An 18,591-nucleotide genomic window follows, 5' to 3' on the forward strand; every position below is an offset into this window, starting at 1 on the left:
AGGGGCATTCTACCTCTGAGCTATACCCCAGCCCTATTTAGTTTTAATTTTAATTTTTGTTTTTAGTGGTACTGGGAATGGAACCCAGGGGCCTTCTACTGCCAGGCTACACTCCCAGATCTATTTTATATTTTTATTTGGAAACGGTCTCTTAAACCACCTGAAGCTGGCTTCGAACCTGCGCGATCCTCTTGTCTCAGCCTCCCAAGCGCGCGCCACCACACCCGGCTATTTTTTATTTTGAAACAGGGTTTCATGAAGTTGCTGAGGCTGGTCTTGAACCTGCGATCCTTCTGTCTCAGCCTCCCAAGTACAAAGAGAACAGGAGTGCGTCTCCACAACCGGCTGGGGGGAGCATTCTTAAGAGATTACCGCTCACGGAGACTGGAAGCAGGCGTGCACTCCAGCAGGAAGAAAGTCTATCCGTGGCAAAGCTCTTCAGACCCCTACTTAGCAGGGAGATTTGAGGCCATATTCCCGTAAGCATGGCTTTGCAAAAGCTCATTAATTTAGCTAAAAGGAAAGTGCCAGGTGTTCGTGATGATATTCTCTCGCTAGAGAACAGCCTTCACACCCTCGTTGACTAATAAAGACCTCTGCTTTCACATAATTCGGAATCACAGAGTAAGCATGCCAGAACCATTTAGCCACGAACTCAGTTACATTCTACACCTTCGTTTTTAAGTAGTCGTGCCTGGATATCTTTATGATAGAAAAGCCGGCCTGAGGATTGCAGAGTCCGATGAGGACGCACCTAGGTACCTACGTCACGTGGTGACATCACCTGCGACGCCTGCATTATGTAAAGCAAGTCCACGTGGCTGGACCCCTCTGAATTCAGGGATCTGAGGTGTCCCTACCTCTGCCTTAAAACACCACCCATTTTTCCCGGGCATTTTTACAGCTCCAGTTTGGCCTGCTTAGCTCATTAATAATGCAGGAACACACTCACGTTGAGATTCAAGCAAAGAAACCAGAGAGGATAAATAACAATAATAACAAACCGGGAAATCACTAGAGAAATCACCGGCTTGTGCGCGCTCCCTAAGGCCTTTTTTATTAGAGCTGTAAATCATATCGCCCAAGGCGTGCGGGGAGGTCTGCGCACAATCAGGTCTAGCCGAGCGGCGGAACTGGCAACACCTACAGCGGCGGTGCCAGCCACACTTGGACGTCGGCCACCATGAGTAACGTTTTTCAAGCCTTCATACGACGGAGCTGCGCCGCAAAGCAGCTTCGCTGTGCAGTTCACCGCGTTTCGGTTAATTATACTTCTAAAAATAATCTATAGGAAAACAAAAGCCAGCCGAAAGCTCAATAGGTTTGGGGAAGAAACCGTGACCTGGCTTTGGAGTGAGGGCCCAGGATCACCCCCAACTCCGCAGCCCTGCCAGTAGTGCAGGGCCTGTGAGTGCCCCCTACTCCACCCCCGTCAGATACAAAGTGTCTGCTCTTTCTCCCAAATTTTTCCTACTTTTATTTATTGCAGGTCTGGTGATGGAACCCAGGGGCATTCGACCTCCAAGCTACACCCCCCTGCCCTATTTTTTATTCTTTATTTTGAAACAGGGTCTCACTAAGTTGTTGAGGGCCTCACTAAGTAGCTGAGGCTGGCCACGAACCGCGATCCTCTGGTCCCAGCCTCCCAAATGCTGGGATTACGAGCGTGCACCACCAAGCCCGGCTACTTCTATTACTTTTAAACCTTTCATTTTCTTGTGTGTGTGTGTGTGGGGGGGGTACTAGAGTTTGAACCAAGGGGAATTCTTCCTCTCTGCTACACAAACAGGCTTTTTTATTGTTTTGTTTTGAAACAGTGTTTTGTTAGGTTGCCAAGTGTTGCTAAGTTCTTGAGGCTGGCCTCCATCCTGTGTTCCTCCTGTCTCGGCCTCCCAAGTCCCTGGATTACTGAGCTGAGCTACCACGCCCAGCTGCTTCCCTTCCTTTCCAATGCCTCTCCCAAACATGCCTGGATCGATGATTCAGTCACCCACAATCTGGCTCCTCTTGCAGTGAGGCATTATCTGTCGAATACGCTAAATATTGACTGGAAACAAGTCAAGGGAACCAGGAGAAAATACCTCATTCAAACCTCAGCCTGAGCAGGCAGCCCCACCACGCTGGCCTTTCAACGCGGATGCTGACGGCTCGCTGGTGCCAAACAGGATGTCCCTGCTAGGAAGCTCATTGACTGTAAGTGTTCTGTGGTGTCATAACAAGCCGTCACGAGCCAAGACTCTCGAGCTGAGATTAACCGCTGGAAGACAAGGCGGGGAATGTGGTGAGTCCATCCTCGTGAAACCGGAGCTCCGTGGGAGCGCAACACTTAAAGCCGCCACCAATGAGTCTTTGGAGAGGAAAGGCGGAGCCATTACGAAGCCGAAGACGTGAAAACAAGTGTCCCTGCTGTAACTCAGGGAGAAGAGAAACAGGGGAAGAAGCACGACCCCAGCAAAATGCGCGGCCGAGCTTAGCACCCGAGGCTCCTGTGCAATGAAACTAGACGGGTGGCTGTTTTATGGTGAAGGATGAACCTTGTGTGACTGTCACTGCGCTGTCGGGGCTGTCTGGGACACTTGAGGGCAATGTATCCAACATCTCACTGCTATGGCGAAATGAAGAAGATGCCCAGAGGGATGGGAAGGGCATAGAGGAAGAGGAGGGAGAAAGCCGCAGCAGCTGCTCACACTTTGGGTGAACACAGAACAACCTTTTTGGACCCCAGATTAAACCCAGGGGCATTCCACCTCTAAGCTACACCTCCAGCCTGACTTTAATTTTCTGTTTTGAAGCAAGCTCTTGCTAGATTTCTGAGTCTCGCTACATTGCTGAGGCTGACTATGAACCTGTGACCCTCCTATCTCAGCCTTCCAAGTACTGGGATGACAGGTGTGAGCCACTATGCCTGGCTTAAACAAAAAACACTTTTTTTCCCCCCAGCACTAGGGATTGAACCCAGGGACATTCTACTTGAGCTACACCCTCAGCCTTATTTTTTATTCTTTATTTTGAAATAGGGTCTAAGTTGTGGAAGTTCTCATTATAGAGCTGAGGCTGGCTGTGAACATGTGATCCTCCTGTCTCAGCCTCCCTGAGTACTGAGATGACCATGCCTGGCTGAACAACAAACTTTTAAGCGTGTTTCATGGTTTATTTTTTTCTTCCTTACTTTATCTTGGTTCAATACAATTTATTCTATCCATGCAATAATTCTGGGTGCCTCAATTATTTGAGTAGGAAGCCAGGAATGGTAGTGCAAACCTGCAATTCTATCTACTAGGAAAGCCGAGGTTGAGAGGAGTGCTTCAACCCAGGAGTTTTAATTTAATTTTTTTTTTTGGTACTGGGGGTGGAACCCAGGGGCATTCTACCTTCAAGCTACATCCTCAGCCCTATTTTTAATTCTTTACTCTGAAACAGGGTCTCACTGAGTTGCAAAGGGCCTCACTAAATAGTAGCTGAGGCTGTCCACGAGCCGTGATCCTCCTTTCTCAGCCTTCCAAACGCTGGGTTTACAAGTGTGCGCCACCATGCCCGGCTTAACCCAGGAGTTTTAGACTAGTTTGGGCATCATGGTTAGATCCTGTCTCATAAAATATGTGAATAAGAAAAAAAAGGGGGGGGGATCTTATTAACAAAAGCTTCCCCTTAAGGCCCTGTAAAATGTACAAAACTGTAATTCCACAGATAAACTGTCTGATTCCTGGACCTACCCCTGGTGTTACTCTCTAGTGATGATTTCTTTTTTTTGGTGGTACCGGCGTTCCTAGAAACCCTTCTACCTCCAGGCTACACTACCAGACCTATTTTTTATATTTTTAAAATTTGGAAACAGGGTCTCTTAAGCCAGCGCGGCTGGCTTCGAACCTGCGTGATCCTCCTGTCTCTGCCTCCCAAGCGCAGAGATTATAAGTGTGCGCCACCACGCCCGGCTCTCTAGTGATGATTTCTAACATTCACAATACGCTAAGGATTTGACACAGAGCACCTCACGCTGTGTAGTCCTCCGGCAGCCCTGAGGAAGGTACAGGATCTCCATAGCAACTCAGAGCCAAGCTCATACAGCCAGGGTGTAGTGGAGTCAGAAGTTAAACCCCTGCCCATGTTTCCTATATATCCTATATTGAACCTTACACCTGGCATATTAGAAGAGTACTTTCTTTTCCACCCAGCTCAAGTCCTTCTACCTTAGACATATACCCTTGTGTTGAAAGGTGACTCTTGAGCTGGGTGTAGTGGTGCATGCCTATAATCCCAGTAATTGGGAGGCTCTAACAGGAGAATCATAGGTTCAAGGACAGCCTTAGCAACATAGCAAGACTGTCAGTGGGACTCTGCAAATTAGCGAGACACTGTTTCAAAATAAAACAAACAAACAAACAAACAAATGGGTCTAGTGGTATAGCTTGGGGGTAGAACACCCCTGGATTCAATCACTAATGCAAAAAAACCAAAACCAAAAACAAAAACAAAAAGGTCTGGCATGGTGGTGTATGCTTATAATCCCAGTACTTTGAAGGCTGAGACAGGAAGATCACAGGTTCAGGGACAGCCTCAATAAGTAGTGAGACTCTCAACAACCTAGTGAGACCCTGTTTCAAAATAAAAATAAAATAGGGCTGGGGGTGTAACTTGGAGGTAGAATGCCCCTGGATGCAATCCCCAGTACTATACACACACACGCGCGCACACACACAATGATTTTTAGAATGACATAGCTTAGCTGACTATGGGTGTACCTGTGGCAGCCTGACTGTAACCTTGGATCAGATGAAGGGTCAGGAGAGCCAGTGGTTAAAAGGATGGACTACTGGCTTAATCTCCTGTCAAAATTACCCAGAGAGAACTTAACTCAAAGCCCTGCTGACACAGAAAACTGGACTGAGAGCAAGCTACAATTTATCAAAGAGAACAAGTTAGCATTTAAATCAAAGGCAATGGCCTCTTTTGATTTTTTTTTAGGGCAACTAGCTCACCCTGGTGGACAGAAAATTCAATGACACAACTGTTAGTCCCCCGCCCCACATCATTACAATATTCTGCAACAACTGGGTGTGGTGTGCACATGCTTGTAATCCCAGCACTTGGGAGGCTGAGACAGGAGGATCGCACAAGTTCGAAGCCAGCCTCACCTACTTAGTGAGGCTCTCAGCAACTTAGTGAAAGCCTGTTTCCAAATAAAATAGAAAATAGGTCTGGGAGTATAGCCTGGGGGTAGAAAGCCCCTGGGTTCCACCCCCGGTACCACAAAAAATAAATAAATAAAATAAAAGATAAAATTGGGGAAACTGATTCATACCAGTTGACATTCCTGGTGCCTTTAATTTGAGTAACTTATTAAAAGCTACACTCATACCTCTACCTGAAAATTCATAGTTGTAATGTGGGAATTCTATGAAGTCTTCTTAAATATAATAGAAACCCAAGATTTATTGAAAATAGTAGATCAGTGTGATAGTGCACGCTTGTAATCCCAGCACTTGGGAGGCTGAGATAGGAGGATCGCACAGGTTCGAAGCCAGCCTCAGCTACTTAGTGCGGCTCTCAGCAACTTAGTGAGACCCTGATTCCAAATAAAGTATAAAATAGGTCTGGGAATATAGCCCAGAGGTAGAAAAGCCTCTGGGTTTCACCCCCAGTACCACAAAAAACAAAAACAAAAAAGAAAACAACAAGCATATCAAAAGTTATTATAAATAAGTTTCTAAGCCAGGTATGGTCGTATTACCCTGTAATCCCAGTACTTGGTAGGCTGAGATAGGAGGGTCACAGGTTCGAAGTTACCCTCAGCAACTTAGTGAGGTCCTTTTCCAAATAAAAAATAAAACAGGGTTGGGGTGTAGCCAGAGGTAGATGGCCCAATACCATAATAAATAAAGTAATAAGTAAATGAACAAGATTTTACTATGCAATAGTCATTTATCTATGTTCAGGCAATTTAGAGTAGTACTTTTTTAATCTGGTAGAAATCAACTAAACTCTAACTACTAAACCATAAAAATATTTAGTACGATATTTATTTTCGCATAAATATTGAATTAGTACCTGTTAAGTGGCAAGCAGTATAGTACACCCTAAAAAAGGAACACACGACAGGCTATTGTACTGCACCGTAGAGAATTAAAAAGTGGTCGCAACACTGACCCTGCAGCCATTCCGGATGGAGTGGTCCAAGAAGGGCAGCGCATTATTTGCAGTAATAGAAAACTGCAAACGGGCCAAATGCCCATCAATCATGACACAAAAGCAACAGGACACCAGGCAGCCCTTAGAAGCTTCAGGTAGAATGATCTGTGCTCATAGTGAAGACCCATGGGGAAAGACAGAAACAAAGCAAGCTAACAGCAGAGCGTGTGTGACTCTGGGGAGAAAAACTTAAGCCGGGGCGGCAGTGCATGCCTTTCATCCCAGGACTTGGGAGGCTGAGCCAAGAGTATTGCAGGTTCAAGGCCAGCCTCTGCAATTTAGCAAGACCCTGTTTCTAAGTGAAAAATAAAAAAGGCTGGGGGTGGAACTTCTGGGAAGATGGCGACCGAGAAAAGCGGGGCTTAAGAGCCCCGCTAACAACCAATCTCCATTACCACAAAATCAGTGCCTTTCATAGCCAGAAAACACCATCACCAGAGAAACAAAAAAATCACCAGGCTCCAGAGAGAAAGCAGACTGAGAACAGAGCCATAGACGCGGTAGCAGCGCTTTACTGCCGGCGGCAGTGGGGAGTTCACCGGACGGCTACAGTAAGCCGAGGTGAGCCACTGCGGAACAGCCAGGCGGGATTTCTCGGCGCAGAGAGCATCTAAAGCTCCCAGTGGCTGAGCTCAGCACACGCTTCAGGGATTCAGAGTGGAAATCAAAACCAAGAAGAAAAACACCAGCCCCACGGTAAATTGAGTAAAGGCCTCAATTCAAAGCACAAACAACCGATTAGACTACATGGAGAACAGAATCTCGCTCTTAGAAGATGATCATTCAAAAAATGAACGCATAGTTTCTAATCTAGAAAAAAATATCCGACAGCAGGAATCTGATACTGAAGAAATATGGGCCCATTTTAAGAGAGCTAACCTAAGAATAATTGGAATAGAGGAGGGAAAAGAAAGTGAAACCAAAGGGATCAACAATCTCTTCAAGGAAGTAATAGCAGAAAATTTTCCAGACATAAAGCAAGAGGTTGATACACAGGTCCAGGAAACTTATAGAACTCCCTTTAGACAGGATCGGAGAAGAGGATCCCCACGCCACATAATTGTCAAAATGACCAATGTGGAAGCCAAGCAGAGAATCTTAAAGGCAACAAAAACAAAGGGCCAAGTAACATTCAGAGGCAAACCAATTAGAATCACTCCAGACTTCCCAAACCAAGTTATGAGAGCCAGAAGAGCTTGGAGTAACATATTCCCAAGTCTGAAAGAAAAAAACTTCCAGCCAAAAATTTCCTACCCAGCAAAACTTTCTATCAAATTAGATGGAGAAATAAGAAGCTTCCATGACAAACAGAAACTGAAGGAATTTATGTCTTCAATACCAGCACTAGAGAAAATACTCAAAGAGATTAACTACAAAGAAGAAATAGGTAACACACACCAGAACTAGAGAAACAAGATTTTCCATCCAACAGACAACTAAGATTGTTTATCTGTGGAGATTCATTATTTATGTTAGTCTTTTACCTTTCTCTAAAGGGTATCGTTTGCCTTTATTGTTGTTAATTTTTAGGATTTCTAGTTGGAATATTAATATACCTTCAGATATAGCATTTGTGAAATATTTTATCCCATTCTATTAGTAACTGTTAACTCTGTTTACATTGTCTTTGGATATACAATATTTTTTAGGGAGTTTGTATACCCTTCTGTTGCCTGTGCCATTGAAATCATATCCAAGAAATCACTGCCAATTTCAATGTTGTGAGGTTTTATGACCCAGATTTTCTCCTAAAAGTTTATAGTCTTAAGATTTATATTTAGGTCTTTTATCTATTTTGAGTTAATATTTGTATATGGGATTAGGTAAGGGTCCAATTTTATTCTTTTCCATGTAATTATTATTTTTCAACAATATTTAGTTAAAAGATTATTTTTTCCACCACCAAATGTTTGTGGAAACCTTGTCAAAAATAACTTGACAATATAGGGAAGAATTTAGCTCTAGGCTTTTATTTAACTCCAATGGTTTATATATCTGCCTTTAGAATAGTACTACACTGTTTCAATTATTGTAGCTTTATATGGTTTGAAATCAGAAAATATATATCTTCTAGCTTTGTTCTTTTTCAAGATTGTTTTGGGTATCTAGAGTCCATATTCCATATTAGGATAGATTTTTTTTTCCTGAAAAACAAATACATAAATATATGATAGTTTCACCTAAAAAAATAGAAAAAAAATATTCTCTGGTAAGAAAGAAAGTAAAAAGAAATATTGAAATGTTATCTTTAAGTCATCAAAAGCTTGGTATCAAACAAATGAAATTGTTATGTGAGATTATCACTTTTAATTTTGGATAAATTGCTATAATACTAGATGTCAATCACTAAGCCAAGCATGGGAGGGAGGGATGGGGAGAGAATGGGGTGGGGATCGGTGGGGGGGGGGGTTGACTGGGCGATGTGTGCATGTATGTCTACAAAAGTTTGTATCCCACTATGATGTATGAATACAGTGCACCAATTAAAAAAAAAGAAAAAAAAAAAAAGGCTGGGGGTGTAGCTTGGAGGCAGAATTCCCAGTAACAAACAAAAAGAACAACAAAAAAATCTTAATGGAAATATTTAAGTGTAGATGTATCACTTTTTTATTTCATTTTTTGTATGTATCAATTTTAAAGGTACTCCAGACTGAGGGTGTAGCCCAGTGGTAAGAGTGCTTATCCAGCATGCACGGGCCCTGGGGTTCCATCCTCAGCATTGCAAACACAAAGAAAATAAAATGCCCTCAAATGTGCAAAAGTAGTTACTTTCTGAAAAGGAACTTGGGGTAGGAAAGGTCAATATTTAATTTTTTTCAGAGTGTGTGTGTGTGTGTTAAATTTTTTTTTAAGCAAGGTCATGCTAAGTTGCCGAGTCTCCCTAAATTGCTTAGGCTGACTGTGAACCTGTGATTCTCATGTCTCAACCTCCCAGGTACAGGAATTACAGTCATGCACCATCACACCAGGATAAACATTGAAATTTTTTTTACTATATTAACAAAAGCCAAATCTGTATGTCTGTCAAGGGGGACTCTTATTCCTGATGCATCTGAAACAGTTATAACTCTAATGCAAGACTTAATCTGCCAACCTTGTGCACTCAGGTGTTAAGAACATACACACCTAAGAAAGGGCCCTTCGTGGGTAACATTTGGCTCAATGTTAAATACGGCACAGGGGTCCTGTGGCTAATAACATCCCAGCTCGGCCTCCCCTGGGACAAGCCGGCCTCCCACTCTCTAGAAGGTGCAGTACGAGGACAGCTATTCCGGCATCTTTATAAACTGTATGTAAGAAAATTGGGAAGGAGGTGGGCGTGGTGGCGCACGCTTGTCATCCCCGCGCTTGGGAGGAGGAGACAGGAGGATCGTGCTGGTTTGAAGCCAGCCGTGTGCACTGGCTTAGGAGACCCTGTTTCCAAATAAAAATATAAAATAGGTCTGGGAGTATAGCCTGGAGGTAGAAGGGCTTCCAGGAACCCCAGTACCACCAAAAAAAAAAAAAAAAAAAAAAAAAAGAAAAAGAAAAAGAAAATTGGGAAGGATAAATCAACGTCATTCCACAGAGGCAGAGGAGGAGAATAGGGCTTTCCCCTCATCACTAATACTTAAATGTCCTTACCACAGGGCAACATTCATATCACTCAGACTCTTCAAAAGCTACAAATGTCTTATGTGTTCACATCCCTCAATTACTAAAAAGAAGTGAAAAGGACTCCAGTGATTCTAAAGGGAAGTGTACTTCAAAAACACTTTCAACGTGAATCGGTCGAATGATTTAGCTGCATTTTCAAGTAAAGAATGAAGATCTTACTTCCAAATTTAGCAATCCAAAATTATTTTCCAGCTGCGAGGCAATTAAAATCAAATGCTTCAGCCGGGCGTGGTGGCGCACATCCCAGCATTCGGGAGGCTGAGACCTGGAGGATCGCAGTTCGTGGACAGCCTCAGCTACTTAGTGAGGCCCTCCGCAACTCAGTGAGACCCGGTTTCAACATAAAGAATAAAAAATAAGGCAGGGAGTGTAGCGCAGAGTTCAAATGCCCCTGAGTTCCACCCCCAGACCTGCAAAAAAACAAAAAAAAAAACAAAAAAAACAAAACAAAAAACAAATGAAATCATACGCTTTATAACAGGAAAGGCAGTTGGGCGTGATAGCACACGTCTGCAACCCCAGAACCTACAGAGGTTGAGATGGGGGGATCACGGGCTTGACTGAGGCAACCTCAGAAACTGAGAAGCCCTCATCATCTCAGTGACACTCTGTTTGAAAATATAAAGGCCTAGGGGTGTCTCTTGGAGGTAGAACACCCTTGGGCTCCCCAGTACCACCAAAACAGTCATAATAATGCTAATGATAAGGAAGACGGTAAATTTGGCATACCACATTTTAAAAGAAAACAAATTATCCCATTTTGCGTCTCACCTAACACAGCATGAGCTTCTTGCTCCGGCCTCTGGTCCACAGAGGCCCTCATGTTTGAATATGCGTCATTCCACCATGGGTTATACTTCAGGATCTGCTCGACTGCTTCATCTTCAAAGAAGTCGGCTCTGGGAAAGATGGTGAGTGCATGAGTCAGTCAGGCTGGCTCCTATTTTTTTTTTTTTTTTTCAGTTTCATCTTCATTCATCACAATTAGACTGAAAATACAGAACATTGCCGGGCGCAGTGGCACACGCTTGTCATCCCCGCGCTTGGGAGGCGGAGACGGGAGGATCGCGCAGGTTCGACGTCAGCCGCGCTGGCTTAAGAGACCCTGTTTCCAAATAAAAATATAAAATAGGTCTGGGAGTGTAGCCCGGAGGCAGAAGGGCTTCCAGGAACCCCAGTACCACCAAAAAAACCCCCAACAAAAAACAGAACATTAACTCAAGGTACATTTTGAGGGAAGACTGAACACGTTATTTACTAGTCACTAAAAGAGGACGACACATCTGACTAAAGGGATATTACTTAGCATTTATGATTTCTCTTTTATGTGTGTGTGTGTGTGGTATTGGGGATTGAACCCAGGGACGTTCTACCTCTGAGCTACATCCCCAGCCCCATTTAATTTTTTTAAATTTTGAAAAAGGGTCTCCCTGATTACCTGAGAGCCTTGCTAAGTTGCTGAGGCTGACTTCAAACTTGTGACCCTCCTGTCTCAGCCTCCCAACTACTGGGGTGACAGGCACACTATCATGCCCTGCAGGAAAACTGATCATTAAACACACCTATTTTCTCAGTTTTAACTAGAAAAATAACAGTTACATTCAAAGTATGCCCCTCCCCCCTGAGAGACACTTATGCTACCTTGAATTAAAAGTCAGAACTTGGAGTTCTTGGGAAAAGCCTGATAAAGCATACATAACTCATGAAAATTTCATTCCTAGTTGAGTTAACTAGAAGCTCAATGAACTGGCTTCTTTGATAAAGTAAACTTTCTAGCTGATGCTTTTAATGGTCTTAGATATACTTTTCTTTCATCTGAGATACTGAAATCCTTTTATTTTTTGTTTTTGTGGTACTGGGGGTGGAACCCAGGGGCTTTTCTACCTCCGGGCTACACTCCCAGACCTATTTTAGACTTTATTTGGAGACAGGGTCTCACTAAGTTGCTGAGAGCCTCACTAAGTAGCTGAGGCTGGCTTCGAACCTGTGCGATCTTCCTGTCTCAGCCTCCTGAGCGCTGGGATTACAAGCGTGCGCGTGAGAAAGATCACAGATAACTTACTGAGTTTTCATTCTGTTACAGGTACTGTACTAAGTGCTTTGCCTTCATTATTTCCTGGAATCCTTTTACTAGTGCATGGCGGGGCTACTATTAAAACACCCATTTAACATGGATGGAAACTGAGGCTTAGAGAAGCTATATATTTTGGCCAAGTCCAGAGAACCAGTAAGAAGTGTAGCCAATGCAATCCCAGTGGTTGGGGGTGGCCCGAGACAGGAGGACCGCAGGTTCAAAGCCAGCCTCAGCAACTTAGTGAGAGGCAGAAGGCCCCCAAGTTGAATTCCCCAGTACCACACACAAAAAAATAAGAAATAAAAGTAAGTCACAAAGAACCCTGGCCTCCTGAACCACCATAAAAATAACATTTCATGCACACTATTAAAGAGAACAAACTTCTGGATAAAGGAACACAGGGGATAGAAAAAATAAGGGCTCCTTATAATTTGACACGGCCAGCTATAAATTAACTTTCCTAATTCTTGCAGGCCCTAGGCTTATTCTTCTCTTTCCAGAGAGAAGAAAGGGACAACTCTTCTAATTAAGCATCCTCCCACTTGAAATTTTAGTCTTGTAAAGCTCATTCTGTTTCCATTTTAGCCCGAGAAATCTGCTGATGATGAAATTTCCACTTTCAATATTCAGCCTGATTTTAAATGGATTTCTTCAAATGACTCTTCAGTGGACCTTCCCAACCCCAACTGAGGAGATAAAGGTAATCAGAAACGGCCATCCAAATGGAGCCGAGGTTCTCAGATGTCCTCCAAAAAGTCACACACTCTGCGCTTCCTCGGCTTCCCCGAGGATGTGGCCCCCGTCTGTCACTACACGCCATCCGCTCCATCTGCACGGCACACGATACATGTCTGCCATGCCAATGAGTAACCCACTGTGTCACAGAGACAGTGTTAATCACAGGAGCAGTGGCAGTTAAGCTAAAATAGTGTTTACGAAAAGGAAACACAAAATGAAAAGTGGGGACACTCTTTTTCAGGTGCTGGCCAAGCCACTTAGTAATGGTGTGATCTTGGGCAAGTCCCCTACCCACCTCTCCTCTGCTTTGAAAAGTGAATTGAAGCCGGGCGTGGTGTTGCATGCGTGTAATCTCAGTACTTGGGAGGCTGGGACGGGAGGACCACAGGTTTGAGGCCAGACTCAGCAATTTAGTGAGGCCTCCTACAACTCAGTAAAACCCTGTTTCAAGATAAAACATAAAATAGGCCTGGAAGTATAGCTCAGAGATAGACTGCCCCTGGGTTCAATCCCCAAAAGAAAACAAACAAACAAAAAACAGAAGAAAAGTGAAAAAAATAGTCACATGAGAGCTGATTGTGGGGGCCCATTTCTTGGGAAGCTAAGATAGGAGGTGATAATTTCAAAATAAAACCTGGCAAAATCTGTTTCAAAATAAAAATATAAAAGGGGCTGGGGACATAACGCAAAGGTAGAATGCTCCTGGGTTCAATTCCCGGGACCAAAAAAAAAAAAGTCACATGAGAATACTCGATAAGCTAAGTGCCGTGCCACATGAAGGCAAGCGGTGAGCACTGGGCGGGGCTGCAGCTGGACCGGTTCAGAAGCTGCTGGGCAGAGCTCAGGGAGAACCAGGCAAGGTCTGTGTCAACACGCGACGCCCATCCACAAGCAGAGGGACCGAGGGCCGGGGACCCCAAGAAGCGCTGCTTCTGTGGCTAGTGAGCGAACCGCACTCTCTCAAGGGACCAATTAGGTAAATTCCTCCTGTAAATATCAGCCTGACAGAGAAGCATGATGGGAAAGACACGATTCCTGACGTGGGAAGCCCAGCAAAACGTAAAATCAGATTCTATTTATACGGTCACAAGGGGTAAGAATTTGTTCACTTGAAATAGCTTGCTGATCACAGGTGCCTGTGAATGAAGCATTAGGAAGCCCCTGGTTTGGTAAAAACGTGGGACATGTAGATCTAGATTCTCAAGGACACCATAACCATTCACCATAAAAACCAAGGGTGCTAGCCGGGCGTGGTGGCGCACGCTTGTCATCCCAGCATTTGGGAGGCTGAGACCAGAGGATCACGGTTCGCAGACAGCCTCAGCTACTTAGTGAGGCCCTCTGCAACTCAGTGAGACCGGTTTCAAAATAAAGAATAAAAAATAGGGCAGGGGGTGTAGCTCGGAGTTCGAATGCCCCTGGGTTTCACCCCCAGACCTACAAAAAACAAAACAAAACAAAACAAAACAAAAAAACCAAGGGTGCTTAAAAGAAGTGTAACTAGTCCTAAGAGTTCATTGTTTTAAGCCTGGTGAGGAAAAACTGCCTATAATCCCAGTACTTGGGAGGCTGGGACAGGAGGACTGCACGTTTGAGGACAGCCTAAGCAACCTAGTAAGACCCTATTCCAAAAACAAAAAAATAGCCGGGCGTGGTGACGCAGGCTCGAAGCCAGCTGTAAAGAGACCCTATTTCCAAATAAAAATATAAAATCGGTCTGGGAGTGTAGCCCGGAGGTAGAAGGGCTTCCAGGAACCAGGAACCCCAGTACCACAAAAAAAAAATAAAAAAAATAAAAAAAATATATATATATATAAAATAAGTAAATAAATTAAAGAAGGGTTGGGGATTTAGTTTGGAAGCAGAATGCCCTTGGTTTCAATCCCCAGTGCCCGTCTGTCTGTCTGTCTGTCTGTCACTCACACACACACACACGCACACGCACACGCCTTCTGCTGCTGGGGTAAAGAACTAAGAAGCAACGACGCACAGAGATGACAGGGTACGACAGTTGTAGCTTATCTCAAAGGTCAGTTAAGGTTTTTATGCCTCACTGATTTCTAGGGTTCAAAATATGCATGCCTGGTATAAAGACACTCAAAAATATTTTTTTAAATGAATGTCAAGTAAATTACTTAGTCATCAAAGAACCTCAGTACTCACAGATAGTGGTCAGGATCAAATTTGGCCAGCTCAGCAGCCAGACGCTTCTGCCGGCGTTCAGCGGCAGGAGTGAAATCCGGGTCCTTGATATCAACAACGTCACTCAGCTCGTCCTAAGAACCCAGGAAAGAAAGAATAACCGCTAGTTTTAGCACTCAGAAATTTAACTTTTGATAAAAAGGTGCCAAAACACAGGAAGAATCAGTTTAGAACACTGGCATGTGACATGTCGATTCAAAGGCAACACTTACCACAACCTGGGCTCTGTTGAAAACGTTCACAAAAATTATCTCATCTAATCCTTATAATGAACTGATTAAAACATATTCAAACTACAAAAGAGGGCCATAAAAAACAGAAGGGAATAAACTCTCCCACAAGCAGGCAAAAACATTAATTCTCCATTCACTTCCCCATTTGACCCTAGAGATCTGAAAGTTATTAAAAGCAGTGTGAGTTGGGCGTGGTGGTGTACCACTGTCATCTCAGTACTGGGGAGGCTGAGACAGGAGGATCGCAGGTTCGAGGACAGCCTCAGCAAGTAATGAGATTTTTGTCAACCTAGGGAAACCTTGCTTCAAAAATAAATAAATAAATAAATAAATAAATAAATAAATAAATAAAAACAGGGCTAGGGGAGTACAGTCAGAGGTAGAATGCCCCTAGGTTCAATTCCTAGGACCACAAGGAAAAAAAAAAAAAAGCTGGTGTGGCGGTACATGTCTGTAATCTCGGTATTTGGAAGGCTGAGACAGAAGGATCACAGGTTCCAGAATAGCCTAAGCAAGTAGCGAGACTCTCATTAATCTCATTAACCTAGTGAGACCTTGTTTCCAAATAAAAAATAAAATAGGGCTGGGGGTGTAGCTTGAAGATAGAATGCCTCTGGCTTCAATCTCTAGTCACACACACACACACACACCCACACCCTCAAAACCCCAAAAACTATCTTATCCCCACTACAATCCACACTAGGTCAGCTGTACTTATACTTAATCTTAGCACCTTCCAATACAAAGAGACCTTTTGAGAAAACGATGGAATATCTGGAAGATTTTACTACTTGAAAGCACACATATTGGGGGCAAAAGCCGGACTGGCTCTGCCTGACCTGTGGCTGAATGTACAGGAGCCCGATTAAGTGCTCCCTGACTCTCTTGCCAAGCCCATATTCAAAATTTACCTGTCCCCAAATTTGCAAAAATTTGCATTTCAAAAGTCCCTTTGTAGTTTACTTTCTGGAGACCCTGAAGGTATTTTCCTATAGAAACACTAAATCAATTTTATCCCACAAGCTTATGCAATTCATAATAAACTTGATGCAGGGTACTCAGGATGCAAAGAAACGTAGCGAGCAGTGTTTTCATGGGACGTACTGAGTTTCTGGAGTTGAACCCATGAGCCACACCTCCGGAGCAGTGTGTCTTGGATTCCTCCTGCCTCCCTCAGCTTCTTCACCTGCCCGGAATGAACAACTGCAGCCAGGGGGGCAAAGGTACTGCCAGGGCTTAAAGGACAGGTGAGGATGATGTAGCTTCAGGGCCTCCCTCAGCCGGGAGAATGCTCCAAAATCCACTTGCTGCTGTTGACCCCAACTTGGCACAATGGTGGCAGCAAGCTGTGGGGCCGATTTGTGGATGCGATTACGGGTTAGTGTCTAACAGGTAGATTTGGAAGTCTATGGCTGAGCTGAGAGTGACGGCGCATGCCTGGAATCCCAGTACTTGGGAGACCGAGGCAGGATGCTCACAGGTTTGAGGCCAGCCTCAGCAACTTAAGGAGATTCTTTGTAACTCAGAAAGTTAAAAATTAAAAGGGCTAGGGAATGTAGCTCAGAGGTAAAATTCTTCTGGATTCAATACCCAGTGCCAAAAAAATAAAAAAGGTAAAGTTAGCTGGGAATATAAAAATCTAAGGTATTAGTCAACCAAATGAAAGGCAGGAAAGAGGAAGAAAAATGTTACTATAGTAGAAAGCGAGAGAGTCCTCTTTTCCTTTTTTTTTTTTTTTTTTTGGTGAGACTGGGGATGGAACCCAGGGGGCATCCGACCTCCGAGCTACACCCCCCAGGCATATTTTTTATTCTGTATTTTTTAAACGGTCTCACTAAATTGTGGAAGGCCTCACTAAGTAGCGGAGGCTGTCTGTGACCGCGATCCTCCAGTCTCAGCCTCCTGAATGCTGGGATTATCTTTTCCTTTTTAAAGAGCTGCCATGGCCACTAGTCATCTGAGTTATATAAACATGGGGTCGGCAAAAGGAGGTCAGGGAGCATTTACATCAGGCTCCTGTATTAAGCCACAGATCAGGCAGAGCCAGTCTGGAAAGAAAGAAGAATTGTGTGCACACCTGGCCAGTGTTTCCTAGACACAAAAGCCTGAGCGCAGTCAAGGGAAGGAAAGGGGCTGCGCGCCTGGCGTCTCGCAGCTGCTGGCAACAGCAGCGCCCAGAGCTTGCTGGGTCGGCGCCCAAAGACTCCAGGACTGTGGCTGCTGGCAGCCACCGCCGCCAGAAGCTTGCTGTTCGGCCCTGACTCTGAGCAGCTAGGGCACTTTTCCAAAGGCGCCTTGCTGGCTGGCAGCGATTTCAAAGCAGAGAAAAAGATGGAGGTGTGTGCATGTGTGTATGGGAGTGGCAGGGGGAGGGCAATGCTAAAAGAGAATTTGTTTCAGCATAAACATTTTTATTTTCTTCTCATTATCAGTATAAATTCCAGAGGTTCACAGGCAAACCCATTTAAAAGGCTGGTGGATAAAAATAGGAAGGACTATATGCCCTCAGAAAGGTTTTCTTTTTTGTTTTTTTGCCATATTGGGGATGGGACCAGGGGCATTCTACCTCCGAAACACACCCCCAGCCCTATTTTTTATTCTTTATTTTGAAACAGTGTCTGAGTTGCAAAAGGCCTCACTAAGTAGCTGAAGCTGCCCACCAACTGCGATCCTCCTGTGTCAGCCTCCCAAATGCAGGGATTAAAAGACTGTGCCACCACGCCTGGCTAGGGTTATTTAACGAGCATGAGATGCCCAGGTATGAGGACTATAAATTATTGTTTTACTTTCTTCTTTGTATATTTTATTTTATTTTTTGGCACTGAGGTTTGAACTCAGGGGTCTTCTACCTTTGAGGGCTTGGGAAGCTGAGACAGGAAGATGGCTCAGGTTCAAAGCCAGCCTCAGCTACTGAGTGAGGCTCTCAGCAACTTAGTGAGACCCTGTTTCCAAATAAAGTATAAAAGAGGTCTGGGAGTATAGCCCGGAGGTAGAAAGCCCCTGGGCTCCACCCCAAGTACCACAAAGAAAAAAGCTATTCTTTAATTTTTAGCATCTTGGTTTCCTATTGTTTCTGAATACTTGGCTATTTCCTACCTGTTAAAAAGGGCACCATATCCCTCAAAGTGAATTGACACAAGATAACACAATTCTCTTTAGAGACTACACATGTCCATTAGCCTGTCTATGGGTAAAATGTACACACGTTGTAAGAAATTCATGATGAAATGGCAGTGTCCAGCTGACAGACACAGAGTGCTGGGTACATTGCTGTCAAACCCCCTGGAACAAGGAAGGCTCCAGGATTCAGACTCTTCCAGAGGTTAGAAAGGCAAAATATAGAGCCACACACATTTTATTCACACCCTTCTAAGAAGTCTGGGACAGCATCCAGTACCCAAATACATTACTATTTCTACTGCAAAAAATCTGAATATGTCCACTAAGCGCATATTAAAAAATTAACTATTGGCCAGGCTAGTGGTGCACACCTGTAATCCC

The 18,591-nt window shown here is 44.1% G+C and overlaps 1 protein-coding gene across 1 annotated transcript in view; it reads right to left on the bottom strand.

Annotated features, from left to right (window-relative positions):
• SHQ1 (SHQ1, H/ACA ribonucleoprotein assembly factor) overlaps positions 1 to 18,591 on the bottom strand; it is a gene marked incomplete at both ends in the record, with an annotated part of 65,540 nt that overhangs the window by 38,619 nt on the left and 8,330 nt on the right. The window contains 2 exons of the mRNA XM_080718222.1: positions 10,615 to 10,742; positions 14,819 to 14,931. Coding sequence (XP_080574348.1) covers positions 10,615 to 10,742; positions 14,819 to 14,931 — 241 coding nt within the window. The remainder of the gene's footprint in view (positions 1 to 10,614; positions 10,743 to 14,818; positions 14,932 to 18,591) is intronic.

This window comes from Muscardinus avellanarius (genome assembly GCF_963383645.1).
Source record: "Muscardinus avellanarius genome assembly, chromosome: 22".
Taxonomy (NCBI): domain Eukaryota; kingdom Metazoa; phylum Chordata; class Mammalia; order Rodentia; family Gliridae; genus Muscardinus; species Muscardinus avellanarius.